Genomic DNA, 24,648 nt, shown 5'->3' with positions numbered 1-24,648 from the left:
GGGTTTGACATCCAATGTTTCTAAGTTGCATGAGTTTATCTCACCGAAAAGGTCAACTGCCTTCAGCCCTGCTAAGAGGACAAAGAGCTGGTGTCGGGGGGGGGGGGGGGGCAGAGGGGGGCAAGAAGATGTTTCTGGCACTACCACTTGTGTGAGACCTGCAAACTGTGTAACCGTGTGCCTCAGTTTCCCTGTCCGGGGAGTCTTTAACCTACCTCACTGCCAGTTGAGGCTTGTGTTAAGGGATGCATCTGGCATATGTGGAAAGCCCTGGGTGCCACGGGGGGTGCCGGTGGTGCACAGTGCCAAACGGGAGGCTCATCTGTTGTGAGTGCTTAACAGTGTTGAACACTCACCTCCAGAGCAAGGTGTTGAGCCTGTCCTGGATTTACCTGGTTTCTGACGTGCTGGGATGCTACACGGGTGCTACTTTGCCAAATATAATGAATTCTGGTGGCTGTTGCCACCGCTGTGGGTGTCCAGAATGGCCTGACATTTGATTTTGGGATGCAGTTTTAGGGCAGCACAGCCATGGCACTGCACCAGCAGCCAGGGAGGAGGGCATGTTGCAGCCCCCGCACCAAGTGCAGCCCCTGGGTCAGGTCCTTCACAGCACGTCGGGGCCGGGCTGGGGGTGCTCCGCTGGGTCCGTGGTTATTTGATGTCTTTTCTCCCCTGTAAACATCTAACTTTGCTTTTTTTTTTTTTCCATTTAAAATTCTTGCAGTTATACTAATAAAATTGGTACCATTATTCTCACCTGTGTGCTGTGGTGGTTTCTAGCTTGTAGGAAGCCGGGAACAAAGCGGTCGTCCTTAGGGATGCTGTAGTGCGGTGTAGATGCGCTCCTCCAGCCTCCAGGGGGCGCACTGCGCCGAGCCGCGCGGCCTCCTGCACCGCGAGCGGCGGCCCGCCCTGATTGACAGGCGGAGGGCAGCCAATGGGCTGAGCGGAGGCTGCTCCGCGGCTCGCTGCGATTGGCCACAAGCCGCGATATAAAAGGGGGTGGGCCCGCCTTGCGGCCTTTCTTTCCCGGAGCCCTCGTGGAGGTGGGTGCGCGGCGTGGCGGTTCCCGTGGGCCCGGCCCGGGCCGGGCCGGGCCGGGAGCGTAGCCGGGGGGTATCCGGGGTGTAGCCGGGCCCTACCGGGAGCGGCTCCAGAGCGCACCCTTGGTCCGGGGCCGGGTGTTGGGGGGAGCTCGGGGCTCTGGGGTGGAGGCGGCGGGAAGGAAGGGTGCGGACACGCCTGAGCCGCGCTTCTCCTTGGCAGGTCTCAGCTCGTCTTTAAACCCACTGGGCGATCCTTGGAGCACCGCCGCGATGCCCAGGGAAGACAGGGCTACCTGGAAATCCAACTACTTTATGAAAATCATCGTGAGTGTCGGCGCGGCCCTGGCGCTGCGCGGGCTGAGGGACTGCCCGGGGGTTATCCTGAATAAAAGGGGGGGTGCCTTAGTTTGGTTGTTTGGGAAGCGTTTACGTGGTAATAGGAGGTGCTTAGGACAGCCCAGGTCAGACTGGTTTGAGGCTGCTGTGAGAATTGGCCCTGACAGTTGCAGAGATAACTTGTTCAGGGATCTGATTAGACAGCTGAGAGAAAGGTGCAGCCTTGTGCCCCCAGCGTCAGTGGGAGCCCAGCACTCTCAAACTTGACAGATTCTGGTTTTACATTTTAACGTGTTGAGGTTTTGATGCTGCTTTGTGCACTGGTCCAGATTGTATAGTGACAGTTTCTCTTGCTATAGCAACTCCTGGATGATTACCCAAAATGTTTCATTGTGGGAGCAGACAATGTGGGATCCAAGCAGATGCAGCAGATCCGCATGTCCCTGCGTGGGAAGGCTGTGGTGCTGATGGGGAAGAACACGATGATGCGCAAAGCTATTCGTGGTCATCTGGAGAATAACCCTGCCTTGGAAAAGTGGGTAACACTGAGTGTGCTCCTGGATCCCCTGTCTGGGAGGAGAGGGTGTTGTCTGAGAAGCAGAACTGAAGGCTGTCATCTTTCCTTCAGGCTGCTGCCTCACATCCGGGGGAACGTGGGCTTTGTCTTCACCAAGGAGGATCTGACTGAGATCCGGGACATGCTGCTGGCTAACAAGGTAGGGGAGATCAGCCCTCACTGCGCCTCTGGGCTGGCAGATAGGGAATTAAAATAGAACTGAGTCTTTGGGGGATGCCTGCTTGACAGAAGGGCTTGGGAACTAGGCTCCTGCAGCCTTAGCCAAACTGTTAAAGTTCAGCTGCCTCCTGTGTGCGTGCCTGGGTGCTGTCCGTCCTAGAGGAACTTCAGGAAGGAGTAGATGCCATTCCACCACATCTGAGAGGTGAGCATTCTTCCAGCTTCTCATTTCCCCTTTTTCCAGGTGCCAGCTGCTGCCCGTGCCGGTGCTATTGCTCCTTGTGATGTGACTGTGCCGGCCCAGAACACTGGTCTTGGACCTGAGAAGACCTCCTTTTTCCAGGCCTTGGGCATCACCACGAAGATTTCCAGAGGAACCATTGAAATTCTGGTTAGTGAGCAGTGCACTGCTGTTGTTGAAGCTCTGCCTTGGCTCGAGGGCCCCAGTTGTGGCAGCTGATGGGGGGCAAAGATCAAAGCTCCCATTAGGGCTGAAAATAGTGTATCAGTATCTGCTGTGCGTTGGCAGCATGAAGGAGGATGTAGTGCAGGGGGGATTTAAGTTCTCTCTCTGGACTAGATGACCTTTGAAGGTCTCTTCCAACCCAAACTATTCTGTGAGCTTGGCTGTGTAGGTAGGCTCTGCTGGAGGAGCACGATGCAGGCAGGGCGCTGCCTTTCTCCCAGCTGAGATGTACCTCCTTGTATGTCTCGGGCTTTCTCATCTTGTGGAGCTGAACTCTGAGCCTGCTTTTGTTGTGCTCATTTGTTCCTTCACTTTCATCTCGTGCTGTTGGAAATGTGCATCCTGTTGCATTGATGTACCTGAATTTCTTTGCACATACTCACTCTTTTTCCCTTTATTTTCTCAGAGCGATGTGCAGCTCATCAAGACTGGAGACAAAGTGGGTGCCAGCGAAGCCACCCTGCTGAACATGCTGAACATCTCCCCCTTCTCTTTCGGGTTGGTGATCCAGCAGGTCTTTGACAATGGCAGCATTTACAATCCTGAAGTGCTGGACATCACTGAGGATACCTTGCACAAGCGCTTCCTGGAGGTGGGTGCCACAACCCAGATCTGCTGTATTCTGCTGCTCTGCCTCACTGCTCTGGCAGTCAGGTGTCACGTCTGGTGTGCTGTGCAAGCTTCTGCAGAGCTGGGAGCGATCCCTGCTGCCCTGCAAAAACAGTCCATCAGGGAGTACCTTCTGTAGGCTTTTTCAGCTGAAACTTCTTCAGAAAAGCCATTTAAATCTTGATGCTTGTCTAATGTCACTGGAGCTTCGTTACTTGTGTGCTTTGCACGCTATCCGTCATTATGATGGCAGTGTAGAAATGTGGTTTTTAGTCCAGGTTGCTTCTCGGAGCATGGAAACATGAGTCTCTCCCCTCACAGGGTGTTCGTAATGTTGCCAGCGTCTGCCTGCAAATTGGGTACCCGACCATTGCTTCTGTGCCCCACTCCATTGTCAACGGGTACAAGCGGGTCCTGGCTGTGGCGGTGGAGACGGACTACACCTTCCCTCTGGCTGAAAAGGTAACGGCTGCAAGAGGTGTTAAAGGCAGCCAGGCACTTGGAAACATTTCACCTGGCCTGGTTTGAAAGGACACAGACCTGCCTGTGCGCGAGGGACCTGTCCTAAAAAGGGGCGCGTGCTTCCATATGTTGCATATGGACGGTGGGAAGCTGGATTCCGCGGCGTTCCTTCCTCCCTGGGGCTGATAGGCTGGAGTGCAGTTGAGATATCCGATTCCTTATACCTGGCAGCGATAAGTGCATCCGTTTCACTGCTGGCCAGCTTGCACTCATTGCCTTTATGATTACAAAGGTTCAGTCACTCAGAATGTTTGTTTCCTTTGAAGTTTACCTTTCCCCTCTCTTTTGCAGGTGAAGGCCTTCCTGGCTGACCCCTCTGCCTTCGTGGCAGCCGTCCCTGTGGTAGCTGAGGCAGCTGCACCCGCTGCTGCTGCTGCTGCTCCGGCCAAAGAGGCGGTGAAGGAGGAGTCGGAGGAGTCCGACGAGGACATGGGCTTTGGTCTGTTTGACTGACAGCCGCGCCGCCCGCCCGCGTCACACGTGGTCCACCCCCAGAAATAAAGAGCTGTTTTACACCTTCCCGTGTGCCGCCGCCCTGCTCTCTCCTCCTCGCCGGGGGCTTGGGGGAGGCGTCACCCGGGTGCGGGCCTCAGCAGGGGGTGCGTGCGGGGCCATGGAGGCGCCGCTCCCCGGGGCTCGGTGCCGCTGTGCGGAGGGACCGGGCCGGGCCGCGCCATCGCCATGGAGACGGGCCCGCCCCGGCCGGCTTTGCGCGGCCTGCACCGGAAGCCGCGACAGCTTCCGGGGTCGTAGGCGGCGCCATGGCGGCCGACACGCAGGTGAGTGCGGGACGGGCCCGCGGTGGCCGGTGACGGCGGAGGGGAGGGGGTGAGGTGAGAACTCATCTCCGCCCGGTGCCGGCCGCCGCCGCTCCCGCTCCGCAGCGCTCCCTTGGGCCGTCTGTGGGGCCCGGCGCGGCGCCCGCGGCACAGGGGGGATGTGGCAGGCGGCCCGGGCGCGGGGAGGCCGCGCTGGCCGCTGGAGCCACGCTCACGGAGCCCGCAGCGCCGGCGGGGCGGTGGGAGCGCGGGCCGGGGCCGCAGGGAAGCAGGGGATGGCGGCTGAAGGGCCTCGGCCGCTCCTCGAGTGAGTCCCCGGTAGACCCCCGGCACCAGCTGCCTCGTGTGCGGTTGCCGGTCCCGCGCTCCGCCCCCCGCCAGCTCCCGGTGCCCCTGCGGGTGCCGGCAGCGCCGTCCCGACCGCGGGAGGCCGAGCACTGTCCCCGGTCGGAGCCGCGGAGCGGGGCCTGCTGGGCAGGGGCTGCTCCGAAGGTTCCTGGGCTGCCCGGCAGCGGCCCGGCGGGCTCTCACCTGCAGCTCCCTCCGTGCGTTAGGCTGGGACGTTCCCGAGGTACCGAGGTTCTCGGGATCAGGTCAGTACTGGTACAAACGCGGTGTTTGCTCTCTGTCTGTTTGCGCCCTCCCTTTGTAACACGTGTACATCCACGTCCTAATAAAAACTTAATGGGGTGAAGCCTGTCCCAGCGCCCCTTCCACAGAGAATGGGGAGTTGCAGTTTGTGCCGTTCATGTAGGTCACTGAGGTGGTTAGGAAGTCCCATAGTGTTCTGCACAGCGCATGTGTTTGATACCCAGACTGGTTGGGATAATTTTAACGTGTGTTTCATGTCTGCACATCTCCCTGCCTGCGACAAAGCAGCGCGAGTGAGTAATGGAGCTGGGGTTGAGTTTGCATCTGCTGACCTGACATAAATGAAAGGCTTGAAGGAAGATGAGCTCCTTGATGGTGCCATGTCCTGTCAGTTCTGGTGGTGAGGACGCTGGGCATTCTGCACCACCCCCTGCAGAGGTGCGGCCCTGCTTCCTGCCCGTTCTCAAGGAGAGCTGGGGCTGTGCAGCGGCCGCAGAGGCAGGGAGGTGTGGGCAGCCTCTCCAAGTCCCGGTTTGCTGCACAGCGTTACCTCTCCTGTGTGTCAGCGGAAAGGCTTCACTGGAAGCAGGAAGCAGCTCTGGAGGAAGGTGGAGGCAATCTCCATTTCCCAGTTGCCAGGTTTCCTGTGCTTGGAACTCGACTCATGGCAAAGCTGGTGGAGTTTTGCCTCACGAGGGAAGGAACAGCTTTGGTGGGTTTCTGAAGGCGTGCTCCTCTGCTGCCCTTCCTGAACATGCTGATTACTCACATAGAAAGTTGCTCAGTTTAAGAGCTGAATTTTAAAAGCCTTTCCTGGAGAGCTGTGTTTTGGGTTATGGAAATGCAGGAAGGTGGCGGGTGCAGGCCTTGGCTGAGCACTGTTCAGCCCACACTGTTCTTATCCTGTATACCCTGCAAACCTTGGAATGTCAAGGAGTTGGTTTGAGGAGTTCATGGAGCCGTTTTGCTCAGGTAACCTTGGCCACTGCTGACAGTGCATGGAAGGGGTTGAGAGCGAGGCACAAGTTGTAATGTGGTGAGTTCAGTTTCCAGAATCCCTGCGATGAGGGTGTTAGATGAGAGCAGTTTGTTCCTTTGCTGGGCCTGAGCACCCAGTGTCCCAGCTGACAGCCCAAAACCACAGATCAGTTGTTCAGGATGGGCAGTTGGAAGTCCCCCATGGTGGGTGTGTGGGCCTTACTGCCCTGAAAACCACCTTTGCATTCTTGAAGTGCTTTACAGGTCCTGTACTTTGGGCTATTGGTCTTACCTCTTGCTTTGTCTTACTTTCAGAGGGGTAAGTGTATCCTATGGAGAGTAAGTGCCATGACAGAGACACAGGTTAGCAAACAGGAAGCAGTGGCCCGTTGCCCGAAGGGGAAGGTTTCCATCGTGCACGATGTACAGTGACCCTTTCCTCATCGGATCAGACCGTGGATGCTCACATTTGGTCACTGGGAGGTCCCAGGTTCTGCGGGCCCTGGCGTTGTGCTCTGTGTGCTGCTGTTGAGGGCAGTCTGATGCTTTGTCCTCTCTGTGTGGTTTTAGATTTCTGACACACTCAAGCGGTTTGCAGTAAAGGTGACCACAGCCAGCGTGAAGGAGCGGAGGGAGATCCTCGGCGAGCTGGGCAAATGCATTTCTGGGAAAGGTAAAAGCTTCGGGGCACTGTTCTGGTTGCCAGGGTGGATAAGAACATTCAGGTGCTCTGTTTCCAAGCCTGTGTGGAATCATAGAGTCACAGAATGGTTTGGGTTGGAACGGACCTTAAGATCATCCAGTTCCAACCCCCCTGCCATGAGCAGGGACACCTCACACTAAACCAGGTCACCCAAGGCCTCATCCAACCTGGCCTTGAACACTGCCAGCGATGGAGCATTCACAACCTCCCTGGGCAACCCATTCCAGTGCCTCAGCACCCTAACAGGAAAGAATTTCCTCCTTATATCCAATCTAAACTTCCCCTGTTTCAGTTTGAACCTGTTGCCCCTTGTCCTGTCACTACAGTAAACATGAGGGGTAGCTACTTGAGGAGGGGGCTGGTAGCATTTGGGGTCTGTGCTTTCTCACAGTGTTAGTTCTGAGCTTGGGGTTTGTGAGTAGCACAGGGCTGCAGTTACTGGCACGTGTGCATTTTCCCGTTAGCAGTTGTAGCATCATGTGTGTTAGTTTTTCATTACCCTCTCAGTTACCTGTTTCTCTCCTGACTCATTTTTTAACGATTCATGGAATATTTATGCACACACGTATGTGTTATGTGGAGTGAGAGTGCGGAAGATTTCGGATGTTCAGTATCATATGCGATATAGTCAGACATTCAGGTAACAGCTGAAGCACATTTGTAGAAATCTTCTTTCTTTTCTGGGCTGCCTCTGGAATTTCATGCTCCAGTTCTGCCATTGGTTTTTAAAATACACATGAAATACATTAAAAAGAGAGAAATTCTACTGTGATCCTCGCAAGCGGTTTCGTAGATGTGAGCAGTTCACTGGTTTCAGTTGTGAAGTGAATCACGTTTGTGTTAAAGGTAAGGAGCTTTATGAAGAATTAGATTAATGAAGAAATATCCATTCTGTTCCAGATCTTCCAGAGGGAGCAGTAAAAGGCCTTTGCAAACTCTTCTGCCTTACCCTGCATCGATACCGGTGAGTGTGTTGATGTGGAAAAGCTGTATTATTTAGTCTGTCAGTAGTAGTTAAACAGTATGGAGCATTTGAAAGTGTTAGCGTAGAGTGGCACATGGATGTGTATGACACTGGAAGATGCCATCTAGTCATTAGGCTCTCAAGCTAGGTTTGACATTAAGAAGTTCTATGACACTTCCCTTGTGTTTCACCTTTGATTGTGAAATTAAAACTTCCACCCCGTGGTTCAGTGTGCAAGGATGAATGCCTGTGTCCTTGTGATGGAGGACTAAGGTGTCTTTTAGATGGACACTTATAGATTGGATTAAATCATGGCCTGTTGTAGAGGAGCTGTTCAGAACCTGTGTTTTGTACTGCAGCCTGCCAGAGGGCCTTGGCATGACTTCTGTCAGTTGAGGAAGGAAGGGAATGGAGCTTTCTGCCAGAAACTTCTCCACTTGGAACAGCAAAGATGAAATAACTGTTAGCTGGACTGCTGAAACGAGAAGGCAGAACCTTATGTGTGATGCAGAGGTCGTAACACGTGCGATGCTGGCAGGATTTGTCATGGTCACTGAGGTCTGTTTCTCATTCTAGCGATGCAGCGTCCCGCAGAGCCCTGCAGCTGGCGCTTCAGCAGCTCGCAGAGTCCCAGCCAGAGGCAACAGCAAAAAACCTGCTGCAGTCACTTCAGTCTTCAGGGATCGGTGGCAAGGCTGGCGTGCCCAGGTGCTGCATCAGTTGCTCTGTGTGGAGGCAGTTCTGAGTTGCTGGTAGTTGTTCTTGTGTTCGCAATGATTCTGCCGCTGCTGCTTGCATTTGGAGACAAAGCTGTTAATGACAAAGCTGTTAATGACCATTCAGCTCTTTCCCTCTTCTGTGTCTTCTGAAAGCAGAAGGAGTGTTGTGGTTATTACTGCTGGTGGATTGGGCCTGAGTTGTGCCTTTGCCTTTCTTAACCTTCCAGTCTGGAATGATACGGAACAAACTCTTATACCAAGAAATTATCCAAAATGATTAGGAAGGGGGATTTCCTCACCCAGCTGGTGGAATTCAAGACCCTGTTGTGGACAGGGAGATAATGAAATTTGAAGCAGAGCTTAGAAATACACAGCTCTTCTATTGTGATATCTTCTGGAAACACTCATGGTTCCAAAAGGTGAATTGGGGTTGGTTGGCTGATACAGGCCACAGAGCAGTGTCCTGCAGTGCCACCATGGCCGAATACAAGTGCAGCTTTTAGAAAAGGACCTGATCTTGGTTTAAAGGCTTGCAGTGATCTGATATTTAGCCTCCAGTCGCAGTGGCTGGCCTTGTGTGGAACAACACTTTCTACATTCTTTCACTTTGGGGTAGAGAACAAAATGGGGTGAGGATCCTCAGGGAGCTGTGAGGTGGGATCTGTTACCTGGAGTGGAGGGAGGAGCGTGCCAGGAGGGAATGTAAGCTGAGAAATGATTTGGCAATGCAGGGCTGGGAAACTGACAGTAAAGATGAGCAGTAGCACAGAAGTCTTGAGCCACTTTTTGGGCACTCTCAGTTGGCAAAGTGTTTAACTCTCATTTCTGTAATGCTGCTGAGAAGATCCAGAAGTATTTCTTCTGCTAAGGATTTGCATTCCCAGCAGGCAAGATTCAGATTCTTTTGTGCCATTTGGAAGTTCTGAAACACATAAGCTAAGACTTTAACTGGGTTTTTTTGTGACAGAATTGCCTTGCTTGTAAGTTGGTATTCTGACTTGGGCAAAGATGCGTCTGTTATGGTCTTGTAGGTGTAAGATACATAATGGGAGCTGTAGATTCACCTCCTTCTCCTGTCTGTACAACAGTAAGAGCAGTGGATCTGCAGCTCTGCTGGCGCTCTCCTGGACATGCCTGCTTGTACGCACGGTCTTTCCAACACCTGACAAGAGACAGGGAGAAACATGGAAAAAACTGGTAGGTTCTTTTTGGTTTGCAGAAATATCCCTTTGGAGATAGGGACTGAAATGTTTTTAATGCCTTTAAGTTGCTGTGACATTGCAGGTAATTTTGAGCTTAGCTGATAATATCCTGTTACAGTCCAGGTTTATGTGGCAGTCCTTATTGCTTTCTGATGTATTTGATCTCTCCTGTTCTGCTGAAGAAAGCAGGAGCTGTACAAAGCATGAGAGTGGGGCAGTGTTACGCCTGTGCAGAGTTGCTCTGGTGTATAGCAGTGTGTTGTGGTTTAAACCCAGTCAGCCACACAGTTTCTACTCCCCCCCAACTCTTTCTTTCCTTTCCCCCCTCTCCTGGAGGGATGGGGAGGAGAGTTGAAAGAATGTAACTCCCAGGGGTTGTGATGAGAACAGCCCAATAACTAAGGTATAACACAAACCACTGCTGCTACCACCAATAATGATAATGGTAAGGGAAGTAAGGGAAGAGAATACAATGCCTCACCACCCACCGAAACAATCCCGACCGAGCAGAGAGTGCCCTTCCGGCTATCTCCCAGTTACATCCTGGGCATGACATGCTGTGGTATGGAATACTTCCTTGGCTAGTTTGGGTCAGGTCTCCTGTCCCTGCTTCCTCCTGGCCTCCCCTCCTCCCTGGCAGAGCATGAGACTCACAGAGCCCTTGGTCAAAGTAAACATCGGTGTTATCAGCACTGTTCCCAGGCTGCAAGTCAAAACACAGCACTGCACCAGCTACTAAGGAGGAGAAAAATGACTGCTACTGCTGAACCCAGGACATGGTGTTTCTAGACTAGGCCTGCTACTGGTGCCTCCAAGGTGCAGTCTGCAGCGTGGCATGAATTCCATGTGCCTCTCTTGAAGTCTTGTGCCTGTGATACTCTGTCATATAGTGTCAAGTAGCTTTTTGCTTTCTTTTCACCTACTTCAACAACCTGAACCTGTGACCATGCTCAAGCACCATGGAATATAGTTGGAGCACATGTTAAGAAGAGTTGTAATCTGATCTAGATTACTGTTTTCAGACATGGAGTTGCCCAAACTGTTATGCATGGTTCTGCAAAGTGGCACATGTGAGATGGAAGCAGAGGCAGCTTGTTGGAAGAACTTGCACAAACTAAGGACTTTTACCTAAGCAGATTCAGCTAATCACTGGCATTTGACTCATCTGGTTTGATTTGAGCTTGCTGAAAAGCACGTGCATGAAGGTTTTCTTGGCTGTTTCTATTGGCAGGTGGAGGTCCAATGTTTGCTCCTTTTGGAAGTCCTAGGAGGTTCTCATAAGCAGGCAGTGGCTGGGGCTGTGAAGAAATTGAACAGGCTGTGGAAAGAGGTGATGAATACCTTATGTAGCCGTGTTCACCAGCTGTTGTATGTTCTGCTGTGCTAACGTGCCTTGCTCTTGTTTCTCTTCAGAACCAGGGTCTGGTGGATCAGTACCTATCTGTCATTTTTGGTCTTGAACCAAACCAGAGTTACGCTGCAATGCTGGGACTTGCGGTGCAGTTTTGCACAGCCCATAAGGAGACTGATATCATTAAACGATATAAGGTAAGTCTGTTGCATTGCTTTTTGGAGGGCCATAAGTAGCATCACTTCTGACCAGGGAGAAGGGGGCTGAACAGATGTCCCAGTGAGGTCAGTGCTATGCGTCTGCCCCTGGTTTCATTACCTGTCAATTCAGTAGCCATGCACTTCTGACTAAAACAGCTGGAATAGACTTACAGAGGAGGTGCCAGATGCACAGCTGTGTGCTATGGCCTGTGCATTTGTGCAGATGGCCAGTGCTGTAGCTTTCTGCCTTCTCCACTGTTACAGGAATGAAGGCAGCATTTAGCTCTAGCACACTTTGTGTGTTGAGCTGAAGCGTAGAGCAGAGCACACTGATCTCTGTTTGGCTGTCTTATGTAAGGATGGAAGCAAAGCTTCTGCTTAGTGAGCATGAGTGCCTTCCAGAGGAGGATGAGGTGGGGTGTCGGGCCTGGCTTCCTGGCAGCGTGCAGGGAGCTGGGTATAGGCTGCAGTGTGGCTATAATTTGGTGTTTCTTCTTGTTCAGAGTGCTCTTCTGGATTTCTACTTGAAGACCATCCTTATGAGCAAGACAAAGCCTCAGAAGCACGTGCTGGTGAGACACAGTTACAGAGCTGCTTGTGCTTTTGTCCTGTGTGCAGTGTCTGCTGCCGTGCTGATTGCTTTGCTCCCCTTGCAGGAGAGCTGTTCCCCGCTTCTTCGGTACATGTCTCATGCTGAATTCAAGGACTTAGTTTTGCCAACTCTGCAGAAATCCCTGCTACGGAGCCCTGAGAACGTAATTGAAAGTGAGTCTGTCATCGGTCTGCATTGCTCTGTCAAAGAGCATGAGTAGTTGTTCCTTAGCAGTCTGGAGTTGCTGGGGGAGTGTGTTTTTCTGGACTATGCTTTTGGTCCTGTGAGGCAGCAGGATTGTCTGGTGTCTAAGGGTTAGATGTGGAGAAACAACATTTGTGGTGTGATCCCAAGTGTCTGGGTATGTGGTAGCTACTGTTTGCACGGAGGACAGAATTTCACAGCTGAGTGCTAAGAATAATCCTGAATTAATCTGCTTGTTGGGCATCAATTTATGTTGTTTTATTTCCTGCTCCTTCCTGACCTTGTCTGCTCTTACTGTGAGCTGTGGGGAAGGATGTACCAAAACGCTAAAAACCAGTTAACAAAATGTAATATGCTGTTATCTCTTTTATCTTCAGCAATCTCTTGCTTGCTTGTATCTGTGAACCTGGATCTCAGCCAGTATGCTCTAGACATTGTGAAAGGACTGGCCAGTAAGTACTCCAAATTCTGGAGGGAATGATGAACTTAGAATAAAGCTTTCTTCAGCTTCCTGGCTGTACCTGTAACAGCTTGATTACTGATGAAGAGACTATTTTATGTGGGAGGGAGGATGATGCTGATGGTGCTGTAACTTGGAACTGGAATAGTTCACGTGACAGTTCCAGAAGCTGAGTCAAGCCACATGTAAAGAGATGCCTTTGTCTTGCAAGTTTGCTGTAAGGAGCTCTTAGCTTATGCGTTATTTCCCAGGTCACCTGAAATCCAACAGTGTGCAGCTGATGGATGAAGCAGTTGTGGCATTAAAGAACTTGGCTCGACAGTGCAGTGATCCCTCGGCTGTGGAGTCGCTGGGCAGACACCTTTTTGCCATCTTAGGGGGTAAGGATCCATCTTGTAGGATAAGCAGTGGAGATGAACAAAGATTTGCTGCCTTTGGGGAGTTTTGTGTGTGGCATTTTCTCCTCTCTTTGGCTGCCTGTAGAGTGGGGTGGCTCAGCCTGGATCAGGGATGACTGGGCAGGATTTTGTGCTTTTGGGAAGGTTCTTGGTGCAGCACATAGCTGTTGTCTGTAAGTCAGCTGTCGCCGTTTGCTTTTGTTGGCAGGCTCAGAAGGGAAGCTGACAGTTGTTGCTCAGAAGATGAGTGTCCTTTCAGGTGAGGATCCTAGAAGAAAGCTACTTCTCTAGAGGAAGAAACTCAGCAGAATGCTGAGTGGAAAGAAACTGAACTTAAGCCTTTAGGATTCCCTGCCTGTCATTCCAAATTGGCTGTAATTGATACCATAGAGAGTGCTGGGTACCGCATGCTGGTTCTTGACTTACTGTTCAAAGGAAATAATTGGCTGGTAGGTTGAAGTGGTTTATATGAGGAAGATGACTGTGTCCTGAGTAAAAATGAAGGCAGAGGTCCTGCAGTGTTGGACCGTGGTGGATGTGACACGTAGATGTAGTGACAAGAAAGAGCTGTCTGTGCAAGGATTGAAATGTGAAGGGACTTTCTTGATTTGTTTTAGATTTTGCAGCAAGTGCTGGTAGTTTGGGAGTTAATGAGAATTTTGTCCTCTCAGGGATTGGCAGCCTCAGTCACCATGTGGTTTCTGGATCCTCTAGCCAAGCTCTGAGTGGAACCGTCACTGAGCTTTTCATCCCTTTCCTGCAACAAGAAGGTGAGACCTTTTGCCTTTGTTCTGAGTTTGCTAAGCTGCTTTCATCTTGAGTAGGACTTTCAACAGGCCTGGTTTTCAGGATAAATCTGATTCTGGCCTTTTGTGTTGTAAAATCCATGTCCCGCTCTGATGAGCGATGCCACGGAGGCAGAGCTGTGTCTGTTAGAAGGACATGCATTCATTCCCTGCCTCCTCCTGATGTCATTACCTGCTTTCTGTTGTACGTCCATGTGATCTATCCAGTTGCTGTACTGACATGAGCTCTGTGTTACTTCCTAGTCCATGAAGGCACGTTGGTTCATGCAGTCTCTGTCCTGGCTCTTTGGTGTGTTCGGTTCACCACAGAAGTTCCTAAGAAGCTGGTAGAATGGCTAAAGAAAGCCTTCAGCCTTAAAACCTCTACTTCAGCTGTGAGGCATGCCTACCTGCAGTGCATGCTAGCCTCTTTCAAAGGTAAAACTGTGCAGCTATTAATAACTCTTGACTGTGTGATTGAGAGAAGGGTGATCAACTTTTGTACTTCCTTATGTAAGTAGATAGCTGTGTGGATTAAGAAAGGTTTTGTAAGGCAATATCTGTTCACTGACCTTCATATTTCTCCTTAAAGTCTGGTTTGCCTTCAAGTTTATAATGATGTTTTCTCTCCGTGTATAACTAGCATCACTGCCCATTGTGCTATCTTTCATGTACCCCCAAAGTCATCTTTGATTCCATTATTTTTAATAGTGCAATAGTACTATTTTAATTTTACAACAGTACAGCGCAGGATTCTCTGTGCTATCATAGGGCTGAGAAAACCGCTCTGAAAGCTACTTGGGTGTCACAGGATGGCAGAGCTTTCAGACACATCAGTATCACAGAATCACAGAATGGTTTGGTTGGAAAGGACCTTAAAGCTCATCCAGTTCTAACCCCCTGCCACAGAGAAATATGGCAAACTGGACGTTGCTCGTGCTTGCTGTGGGCAAGGGGAATTACTTGTGTGTGATTTGTGCAGCTCTTCAGGGGATTAAGGCTAAAGATACTAACATTTGCTCACCACTGGAACAGTGACTGCCATTGCTTTGATGCACCCAATGAAGCATCCAACTGGAGCATAAAATCCCTAGAGATTCCAACTCTCACAAGTTTATAGTTGAAACAATGCCTGTAGATATTCAATGTGGAAAATCATGAGGTCTTTCTTGTCCTCTTTTAACACTGTGTGTACGATGTTGCTTCTGGAAGTACCAGGAACACCTAGCTCAGTTTCTGTGGAAGCGAGGGTCACCAACCAGTGGGATTCCTGACTTGTGAATGCTTGAAGTGGAAAACATGGTTGTGGCTTGCCAGGAATTTACTTCCCCTCTTTTAGGCAAACAATCCTTGAAGTCAGACTTCTATGATTTGAACCAGTTCATTTAATGTAACTGAATTAGGGTTTTGTTTTGCATCCCATGAACAGGAACTCATATTGAGATAGGGCTGTTCTGTCTGTGAGGAAAGGACTAAAGTGGTTATCATCTAGATTTCCATAGTTTGTGTTCAGTGATGGTTGTGCCTAGCAGCTCACAGCTGGGAAGACTCGGAGTGATCCCAGGTTGTGTCTGATTCCTGTCCTTGTCTCATGACAACAGAACTGTTGATACCCTTGTGGTGTCTCTCTGTCTCCTCAGGTGACACACTATTACAGGGAATGGACTTGCTGCCAATGCTCATCCAGACAGTGGAAAAAGCAGCATCTCAAAGTACTCAGGTTCCCATGGTAACTGAAGGAGTTGCTGCAGCTTTGTTGATCTGCAGGATATCTGTAATTGAGGGACAAACTGGTAAGGTCACAAAGCATCCGGTGGAGTCCAATGCAGACAGGTTTTAAGGGTTACCACTTTTTCCTTGACAATATGCGTGAGACAGTATTCCTTAACCTGTGTATTGTTTCTGTGTAGAGAATCATTGACTTTTTGTAAACCAGGGAAGGATTTATTCCCATCTCTGCTATGTCAGTGAAGAATTTTTGCTCTTCTGTGGCTTTGTGAATTGCAGCTTCCATTCATTGCAGTATTCCTCTCTATTCTGACAGAAAGCATTCACTCAGACCTTACATGCTAAGGCTTGATTGATGCATTTAAAGTATTACTTGCTTGTTATTTGGCTGGTATTTTAACAAACTGTCTTTGGAAAGCATGAGGACTGGAATTACTGTCCTCCATTAGTGGATATTGCAAGAACTCTCTGAGTTCATGCATCTGCCAGGATATAAAATCCAGGCATGTTCTGTCTACCAGAAGCAGCACACCGCTTTCCTCCTTTCCTTAGATTTAGGAAGGCTTGCCCTATGAAAGATTAAGGTGAAACTGACTTTTCATTTTGCAGGTGTTCAGTCAAAGAAACACCTTTTTGTCAGCAGGTGCTTTTTGGGCATGTTTATGGCTTTGGATTAGAGAGATGTGGAACAATTGACCATTTAGCTGCTTGTAAAGCTAGAAGCAACCTGAGTGATTTCAGGAGACAGAATTCTGTTGTATTTTATGTATGCTGGTGAGTTCTGACTTGTTTTGAAGCATCCTTGATTGACAGACATCTGTTCTTTTCCTGTCAGAGTCTAAGCTGAGCGGTTTCTGGCAGCTGGTTCTGGATGAGAAAAAACAAATCTTTACATCTGAGAAGTTCTTGCAGTCTGCATCAGAAGAAGGTAAGTTATCAGTTAGTGTGTATCCAGTTGCTCTTTATTATTTAGTACTTATGAGAGCTGATACTGCCATTAGCCCTGTTCGGTGATCCTTGGAAGATTAAAATTCAGATTAAAAGGAAGACTGTACTCTTTCAGGAGTACATCTAGACCAGTCTAAGCTTGACAATGAATTCATTTACTTCTCAATGAGCCTGAGTTATACAAATTAAAGGGCCTAGTTAACAGTTGAAGCTCAGAAGATGCTATGAGGTAAAATACCAAGGCTACTATTCAAAGGGCCTTACGCCATGTGTATGACTTCAGTACACATTTTATTGTCACTGAAGGCATTTCAGCAGGGCTTGGGAGTTAACACTGCAGTGTTGGTGCAGTGAGCGTGGTATTTATCGTTTGGTTTGCTTTGTTGACTTAGACAAAAATAGGTCACACACAGTGGTCAGGAAACTTCTGCTGGTATCCAGCGAACAACATTTCATAGAATCATAGAATCATAGAATAGCTAGGGTTGGAAAGGACCTTAAGATCATCAAGTTCCAACCTCCCTGCCACAGGCAGGGACACCTTATGCTAAATCATCTCACCCAAGGCCTCGTCCAACCTGGCCTTGAACACTGCCAGGGATGGAGCATTCACAACCTCCCTGGGCAACCCATTCCAGTGCCTCACCACCCTAACAGGAAAGAATTTCCTTCTTATATCCAATCTAAACTTCCCCTGTTTAAGTTTGAACCCATTACCCCTTGTCCTGTCACTACAGTCCCTAATGAAGAGTCCCTCTCCAGCATCCTTATAGGCCCCCTTCAGATACTGGAAGGCTGCTATGAGGTCTCCACGCAGCCTTCTCTTCTCCAGGCTGAACAGCCCCAACTTCCTCAGCCTGTCTTCATACGTGAGATGCTCCAGTCCCCTGATCATCCTCGTGGTCTCCTCTGGACTTGTTCCAACAGTTCCATGTCCTTTTTATGTTGAGGACACCAGAACTGCACACAATATTTCTGTGAAACCATGGTTCTGTTTCCAGGTCTGAGTTGGATTTGTCTCCAGCTTCATTGAGATTATGTAGAGGCTCACTTTGAGTACCTATTTTAATGTGTCCTGCTTGCTGTTTGTTTGTTTTCAGGTAAAAGAATGTGTTTCCTTATGAAGCCTCGTGCTATTCTCAGTATTTGTCTTTCCCCACAGCAATGTGTACAGTGCTGCAGCTGGCAGAGCGCCTTCTCTTGGATCATGCACAGCGGCTGCCTGAAAGTAAAGTTCAGTACGTAGAGCTGTGCTTGCTGCCACTGGTCTGTGTCTGCTCCCTGAACGTTAATGTGGGCAGTGGAGAGGGTGGGCTTGGGCACAGAACGTTGAACCCTTTGTGCTCTTCTGCCCAGTTGGTTTGCAGAGCCGCCTCCCTCCCTAAAGCTGTTTAGTTCTGTTTGCAGGCAGTATCACCGTGCCCTTGTTGCCGTTCTGCTGAGTCGGAACTGGAACGTTCGAAGACAGGCCCATCAAACAGTTAAGAAGCTCTTGTCCTCTCTGGGAGGGTACAAACTGGCCTATGGGCTCTTGGAGGAGCTGAAAGTGGTTCTCAGTTCTCATAAGGTGCGTAGTTAAGAAGCCTAGTTTCTGCCTAGTTGTTTGTGTGCTGCCAGTCACCTCCCTACCCTAGACTTGCTGTTGGTATTGACATAGAGTATGATACAAAGATGATTTGGTTTCAGATGGTCTCCTAGAATGCCACTTGGTATTAGATCATTGCATATTACTGTATCCGTGTCTGTGGTGTGCCTAATCTTCCCTATATACACAGTAGACATATTATTTCAGATTATTTTGGGAATATGCTCTAGTTTTGCATGTCCTTCTATTATTTTGATGCTGGAGGACCAAGTGCTTCATTCCTTTCTTGGTATCCTAGGTCTTTGGCTTCTAGCTCAAGGTGCCTATTTAAAACAAAGGTAATATAGATGCTTTAGTAGCAACTATTATAAAAATGAAAACAAAAAGGAAAGTGTGCTGTGTTACTGGGCATGATGCTAAGCCAGCACCATGTCTAGTTGTGGAATAGATTAAGGTATGTGAATTAGGTGCCAAGGCTGGGACTTGAAAGTCGTCTTCCTATGTCATAGATACAGCCTGAATGATGTATTTTTGAAAAGCTGCTGGGTAAAACGAGGCTGCAGAAGCTGGGTGTACTGTTCCCAGCCAGCTGGTTCAACCTTCTCAAAGTCCTCTTTGCCAAAAATGACAATTTTGGTTTCATTTTGCCCAATCTAGTATAGCCCTCCATTCTTAGTCTTTCTGTCGCTGTCATCTCTGCTTCAGTTCCAGTTATCCTTTCTTCCCTTTTACCTTGGAAAACTTCAGGTTGTTGGTACTGACAGAGGGAGGAGATTGTTAGTATTCAGTATGGTGTTACTGTGGGGAAGTGTGCTCAGGAAGGCTTGATGTGGTGTGTTGATGACAAGTTGTCCACTCAGGTTCTGCCTCATGAGGTCCTGGTGACGGAGCTGGGAGAGCTGTCGGAGCTAGGAAAGACATACGTTCCTCCCCGTGTCTTTCATGAGGCACTCTGTGTCATCTCAAGTGTGGCAGGGCTTGATGTGGATTCCTTTGAGCCAGAAAAGCTGGCACTGGAGATGCTGCTGGTGAGCCATCATCCATCTGTAGGTAAGTGGAGGGATAAGACCACTTTCATGGCCAATGTTTGGGTTCTTTATCTTACCTTTTTAGTTTCATTATATTAGCATTCTGCTTCATATTTACTTGGTCATTTATTCTTCTTGCTAGTGGCAGTGCAGCCAGGCCTTTGGCCAACCCTCCTCATCAAGATGAAGATAGATCCAAAGGATTTCATTACCAAACACCTGAATGACATACTACCCAGGATCACTGCCTACACTTCGGAGAACCAGGTGATAAACTTCTACTTTCCTTGTGTTAGTTTTGGGAGATGCTTTGGAAGAGGAGAGTTTTCTGCAGGAGTTAAGTACCAACTGGTCTGTAAGGAAGAAGATCTGTCTAAAATGTGGGGAAAAGGCAGATTCAAAAAGAACAACTGGTGCAAAGGAGCTGGGATTTAAGGGGGGGTAAGAATGTGTACCAGCAACTGAGTAGAACTTTAGGTAAGATACAGTCACCCACTGAATAAGGAATTAGGCATTACAGCATAACTGCTTCAACAGGGCATGTTTTTTTAGATAATTTCAAGGAATACCAATAATACTTTTTCTTTCCTTTTTCTTGATAGTCATCTATGAATGCAGTGGGATCTCTCGCTCTGCTTTCACCTGGTAGAGTGCTACCACAGCTCATCAGCACTATCTCAGCGTCAGTGGAGAATCCAGCTCTGTGCCAGGTTACTCGAGAGGAATTTGCCATCATGAAGACACCAGAGGGAGAACTCTATGACAAATCTATAATACAGAGGTAAGACTTTGTGAGTTCTTTTCTCTCTGCACCAGGGGGTTGATTGCTGCTGGCATTTAGGCAGTGTGCGAGTGGGTTTGTCAGATGCTCTTTCTGTACAGGAGTTACCAGATTTGTGTGCCTGGATCTTGGTTCAGAGCAGTGCTGATTCTTTTCTCTACTTTCCCTTCTCAGTGCTCAGCAGGATAGTATGAAAAAGGCTAACATGAAGAGGGAGAACAAAGCTTATTCCTTCAAGGAACAAATCATTGAGCTGGAGCTGAAGGAGGTGAGCTAATGGGAAGAGGAAAGCCAAGTTGGTCACTACTACCTCATCTGTTTTGTTGCATGGCTTCTGTCATATGTGTATCTCACTTAACTTCTGTAAGGGTTGTTAAAGAGGTGCTTCCATCTTGTTGACAGCATCAGTTCAGTTCAGCCTGGCCAGAGGCTGTATCTTTCTTCTCTACCTAGTCGAGGGGATGGTGTTAATAGCTCCTGGTTAATAATGACCATTGCTCTCTGCTGCAGGAAATAAAGAAGAAGAAAGGAATAAAGGATGAGGTGCAACTGACCAGCAAGCAGAAGGAGCTGATGCATGCGCAGCTGGAAAGGGAGTCTCAGATAAGAAAACGGCTGAAGGAGGTTAAGTTTTGATGGTCTTTTTTGCCAGCTACCCTGGCCCAAGTCATTTTGATAAAAAGAGTAGAGAATATTCAGCAATGAGCTGTTTGTTTCTGTCATTAGAAATTGGATCTGACGGCTTGATTTTATTTCTTTATTGTTAATGGTAACTTTTGAATTTTTTATGGTAACTTTCGAATTATTCCTTTTACAGCTTGATAATGAGCTGGAAACAGCTCTCGGGCTCCTGGGCACTGTTATAAAGAGAAAGCCTCCAGGTCTAACTCAGTACATCCCTGCTCTCATCAGTTCCTTCTTGCCACTTTTTCGATCACCTTTGGCTGCTCCAAGGATTAAGGAACCTTTTCTTTCCTTAGCTTCCTGTGTTATGCCAGCTCAACTGAAAACCTTTGGTTAGTATTTGCAGTTACTGTTTAAGGGCAGGGTGCGTTATTTTTATGGCAGGGCAGTGAAAATCCTTGCTCTTACGAGCTGTGGTTCATGACCATTTGCCACAGAAAACCAAGGGGGAAATCCACTCTGGAACAGTGCTTAGGAAGATGACTGCAAAGTCCCAGAGATCCTATTGCTGGATAAGACTGGGTCCAAAGAGAAAGAGTTGTCTGGTCATTCTAATCACCTCTAAGTAGCAGTTGGTTGCAATGGTACTGTCTCCCTGTGCAGAGTTTGGAGGATGTGAGTGTAATTCACACATGCAACTTGTAAGGAAAGCTGTCCCCTGTAAGCCTCGGGGCTGTGCTTCCTTGCTTGCCTCTTGCAGCCTGGGCTGTTGCCCACATCTGTGCTGTAATTCTTGGGTCTGTGTTCTTGGGGATTTTTCTCTCTCAAGAAATCTCTGGGTTTAGTCCTGTCATGGATTCTTTACTCTTTCATACCAGGTACTTTAGTGAGCCACGTGACCTTGCGCCTGATGAAACCAGAGTGTGAATTAGATGAATCCTGGTGTCAAGAAGAACTGCCTACTGCTCTGAACAGAGTTGTTAACTTGCTGCATGCTCACACCATTCCTGGCCGAACAGGCAAGGGAGAGCCAGGTAAAAAGTACTGTAGATCCCTCTGACACCCCCCCATAACACTGAGCTGTTTCAGGTTTTATGGTTTATGAAGTATTTTATACATGAGACTTCATTTTTTCCTTTTTCAAATTGGATAAATCTTCATAGATATGAAAACCCTTAAGTTTGGGTTTTTTTGTGGGGGTAGTAGTGCAAATGATGTTACAAGTATAGGAAGTGTAGAGATAAAATAACAGGATGGTTTTTTAAAGTGGTCCATTCAGAAATAATAATGAAATCAAGGTTCGTCTTTGCCAAGGACAGTTCCTACCTTTCAACACCACTTAGGCTAAGTGATTCAGTGAGACTTAAGTGGAAAGACAAAATAATTGCTTGTTATCTGTGATGTCAGCAGTGAAGTGCCCGTGGCCTCTGCTTGTTTGCTGTGCAGTGCTGCAGTTCATGAATATTTTATCGTGGCATGGTTGTAGAAGAAGCAGTTCTTTCTCACTCTGACATGAAGGCAGGCACTGGTATTTTTGTAGTGCAAAAATATGATTTGGGTGAAAATGCACCTTTTTTTGTTTGGTTCTGGTTTTGCTGGGTTAGTTTTACTCTAGATCCCTTCCAGAATTTACTTCATGATGGGGTGTGCAAGTACTTGTACTGCTACACTGAAGATAATAGTACAGAAGTGGGAGGGCAGGTGTGCTGCCTTTGGAGGCTAGGATGGATAGCTTAGGCTGCCTTAAAGCATCTGGTGTACTGCAGTGATAGAGTTGGTTCATCCAGGCTTTGGAGTTGGTCATGATGTAGCTCCATCAAGAGCTGCTGCCGTGGATGGTTTGTATTTTTTTAAGGGATATGTAGGATTCTGTTTGGTCCCTTACCCCAGCAGTTCAGTTTTCCTCTTACTGTTCTGTTGCTAATCAGTTCTGCAGTTGTGTGACTGGCACATGTAATCTGCACGGCTGAGTAGCAGCAATTGACCATGTTGAGCACCACTTCAGTGCTGAACATCTCCGTGGTAATTCTGCACTATGCAATTTATTTCCATAGTAAGTGCAGGTTCATTAACATTGGAATCCATTTTCAGGCTTATTTCCAGAAAGCAGTGGCAGGCTTTTCAATCCTTCAGTATTTCCTACAGTGCTTAAATGAATACCTGGTGGTTTTTTCACTTCTGCAAGAGAAAGGAAATAGGTTCCATTGCACTTTGTTGGACAAGTTATGTTATACTCCCAAATGATTTTTCCTCATTTTCAAAGTTCTTTGGAGTGTAGTCTTGCAATATGATTTAGTAGAGGTTAGTTTCTTAAGTCACCATGAGACCCAAGAGGGACCATAACTCTTGTAATGTGGATGATAAATCATTCATTGCTGAAACGCCAAGACACGTTTTATAATCTCTTTTGTATTGGTCAGTACTGGCTACTGTGTTAATAGAACATTTATCTTCCAAGATCGAGCTTGCTTCCTCCTCCTGCACATAGAGGAGCAGTTGCTTGAGCTTAAAAATAGCTTGCTGATAATTACAAAAACCAGGCAAAAATAAAAGCATCAGAGCAAACAGATCCTGAGCAAATGGCAAAATCCCACATCGCAAACGGAGGTGTTTGACCGAAGCTATTCCTGTTGAGCAGTTAGGAGCTCACAGTGCTTTTGGTACTTAATATTTCTCTCTTGAACTACTTTTGCAATGTCCGTGCCCTACATAAGCTGACTAATACTGCAGTATTGTATCTGCAGTGCTCTTCCTTTGCATCTTAGAAACGTTATATCTGGCATTCTCTGGCAGCACAGAAAGTAAACGCTTTCCCTAGACGTCTAATACTTGAAATTTAACTGGACTGACTGGAGAGGCCTGGAAGGAGCATTTCTGTCCCCTAGCCCTGTGAGAAGGGAGGAGCAAAATCTTTACCAGTAGGAATCCAAAAGCTTTAACTTTTCTCAAGGGGGGAGAAGACGGAGCTGAGACTTGCACCAGAATTAGAGGAATCTCATTCTCAAGAATGCAGCTGAAGACTGGAATGACAGGTTAGCTAGGTTGGTAGGAAGCGTTCAACGGGAACATGGCTGGCAAACAGGTCCCTGCTTTGGGGCAAATGAACTTTAAAAGGGAATGAGTGAAACTGCATCAGATCCCTGTGTGGATCCTCAAGTGTTTCCAGGATAGACAAACTCAGGTTTGCCTGTCTGCAGTCCACTGAGTTGCTTCAGTTTCATTTACAGTGTGTATTTTCACACTGTTGAAGCATTGGAATTAATTTGGAATCCTAATGCTGACTTAGTTAAAGCCAGCTCGTTGATGTTGCAAGCAACAATATTGGGTGGAATCACAGAATCATTTAGGTTGGAAGAGACCCTCGGCATCATGAGGTGCAGTTGTTAATCTGACACTGAAACAGGTAGCAGTACTGTTGCTGCTAAGTGAAATGCCAGAGTGGTAGAGGCTGAACAGGTTGTGTGCACTGCTTTGAACAGGTTAAGTCCACATACATGTGTATTGAAGGTGTCCCTTAGACTGGGTATGTCTAGAAGTGAATGTCATGTTTGTACATGAGGCTGAAGCTGGCTCCATCCATTATGAGCTACCAAAGTGTGCACGTTATACCAGGCAGTATTAGAAACAAAGATGTGAGATCAGCTCTGCTCACAGGGTTGTATTTCCTTTTCCCAGGTGCTGCCCCGTTGTCAGCTCCAGCATTTTCCTTAGTCTTTCCTCTCCTAAAGACGGTTATAACTGAGACACCCCACGACAGCGAAGACCAGGAGGAGTTCCTGGTCAGTATTCTGCAGATCCTTACGGTCCATGCTCAGCTGAGATCGACAGCAAATGGCCAGGCTTTGCTGGTGGATGAGGTGAGCAAGAGCTGCGGGGATCAGATGTCCTCCTTCAGCAGCTGTTCAGATGAGGCATGGGGTAAACCAGATGATGTAAACTGGACAAAGTAATTCTACAGGGTAGAGTTAACGATGGAAGATTGTTTTCTCTCCCAGGTTTTAGTTACCTGTCCTGCCTTAGGTTTTAATTGTGATGTTTATAAGGAGCGTCATACACAGAAAAGGCACTTTGGAGTCACAAGACATAAGGCTTTTTCTTTCTCCCTCCAACCTTTCAGAATGGCCCAGAGCTGCTGCCCCGGAGGGACATGCTGGTTCTGCTGACCCGGGTGATAGGAACAGGTTCTCCACGATTACAGGTGAGTCCTCTGCTTCATAACTGTGGCTAGGATTCTGCCTAAGTTTCATCAGCATCTAGGTGAGGGAAATGCACCCACCTGGTTTAAGTCTCTCAGGCTGGTGCTTGATACA

The 24,648-nt window shown here is 48.3% G+C and overlaps 2 protein-coding genes across 3 annotated transcripts in view; both read left to right on the top strand.

The window, feature by feature from the left end:
* The first annotated feature begins 969 nt into the window (after nucleotides 1-969).
* Nucleotides 970-4,217, top strand: RPLP0 (ribosomal protein lateral stalk subunit P0). The gene is made up of 8 exons (XM_062631194.1): nucleotides 970-1,049; nucleotides 1,270-1,373; nucleotides 1,745-1,920; nucleotides 2,014-2,101; nucleotides 2,366-2,512; nucleotides 2,994-3,179; nucleotides 3,518-3,658; nucleotides 4,010-4,217. Exons 2-8 carry the CDS (start codon nucleotides 1,320-1,322, stop codon nucleotides 4,169-4,171), a joined length of 954 nt encoding a protein of 317 aa, XP_062487178.1. The 5' UTR covers nucleotides 970-1,049; nucleotides 1,270-1,319; the 3' UTR covers nucleotides 4,172-4,217.
* A 191-nt stretch (nucleotides 4,218-4,408) lies between these two features.
* GCN1 (GCN1 activator of EIF2AK4) overlaps nucleotides 4,409-24,648 on the top strand; it is a 42,422-nt gene continuing 22,182 nt past the window's right edge. For both annotated transcript variants that reach the window (XM_062631193.1, XM_062631192.1), the window contains exons 1-27: nucleotides 4,409-4,497; nucleotides 6,637-6,739; nucleotides 7,670-7,733; nucleotides 8,310-8,441; nucleotides 9,541-9,649; nucleotides 10,886-10,984; nucleotides 11,068-11,202; nucleotides 11,709-11,777; nucleotides 11,862-11,970; nucleotides 12,379-12,453; nucleotides 12,713-12,841; nucleotides 13,068-13,118; nucleotides 13,531-13,629; nucleotides 13,909-14,082; nucleotides 15,285-15,437; nucleotides 16,208-16,300; nucleotides 17,483-17,558; nucleotides 17,728-17,887; nucleotides 18,766-18,955; nucleotides 19,076-19,200; nucleotides 19,536-19,714; nucleotides 19,889-19,982; nucleotides 20,225-20,338; nucleotides 20,532-20,730; nucleotides 21,217-21,372; nucleotides 24,014-24,195; nucleotides 24,456-24,536. In XM_062631193.1, the coding sequence (XP_062487177.1) occupies nucleotides 4,480-4,497; nucleotides 6,637-6,739; nucleotides 7,670-7,733; nucleotides 8,310-8,441; nucleotides 9,541-9,649; nucleotides 10,886-10,984; nucleotides 11,068-11,202; nucleotides 11,709-11,777; nucleotides 11,862-11,970; nucleotides 12,379-12,453; nucleotides 12,713-12,841; nucleotides 13,068-13,118; nucleotides 13,531-13,629; nucleotides 13,909-14,082; nucleotides 15,285-15,437; nucleotides 16,208-16,300; nucleotides 17,483-17,558; nucleotides 17,728-17,887; nucleotides 18,766-18,955; nucleotides 19,076-19,200; nucleotides 19,536-19,714; nucleotides 19,889-19,982; nucleotides 20,225-20,338; nucleotides 20,532-20,730; nucleotides 21,217-21,372; nucleotides 24,014-24,195; nucleotides 24,456-24,536 (3,168 nt within the window). In that variant the 5' untranslated portion in view covers nucleotides 4,409-4,479. The remainder of the gene's footprint in view (nucleotides 4,498-6,636; nucleotides 6,740-7,669; nucleotides 7,734-8,309; nucleotides 8,442-9,540; nucleotides 9,650-10,885; nucleotides 10,985-11,067; nucleotides 11,203-11,708; nucleotides 11,778-11,861; nucleotides 11,971-12,378; nucleotides 12,454-12,712; nucleotides 12,842-13,067; nucleotides 13,119-13,530; nucleotides 13,630-13,908; nucleotides 14,083-15,284; nucleotides 15,438-16,207; nucleotides 16,301-17,482; nucleotides 17,559-17,727; nucleotides 17,888-18,765; nucleotides 18,956-19,075; nucleotides 19,201-19,535; nucleotides 19,715-19,888; nucleotides 19,983-20,224; nucleotides 20,339-20,531; nucleotides 20,731-21,216; nucleotides 21,373-24,013; nucleotides 24,196-24,455; nucleotides 24,537-24,648) is intronic.

The sequence above is a fragment of the Pezoporus occidentalis genome, unplaced genomic scaffold (genome assembly GCF_034315485.1).
Source record: "Pezoporus occidentalis ecotype Australia unplaced genomic scaffold, CSIRO_AGI_Poc_V1 ctg37, whole genome shotgun sequence".
NCBI lineage: Eukaryota > Metazoa > Chordata > Aves > Psittaciformes > Psittacidae > Pezoporus > Pezoporus occidentalis.
This window is presented reverse-complemented; position numbering and strand designations above follow the sequence as displayed.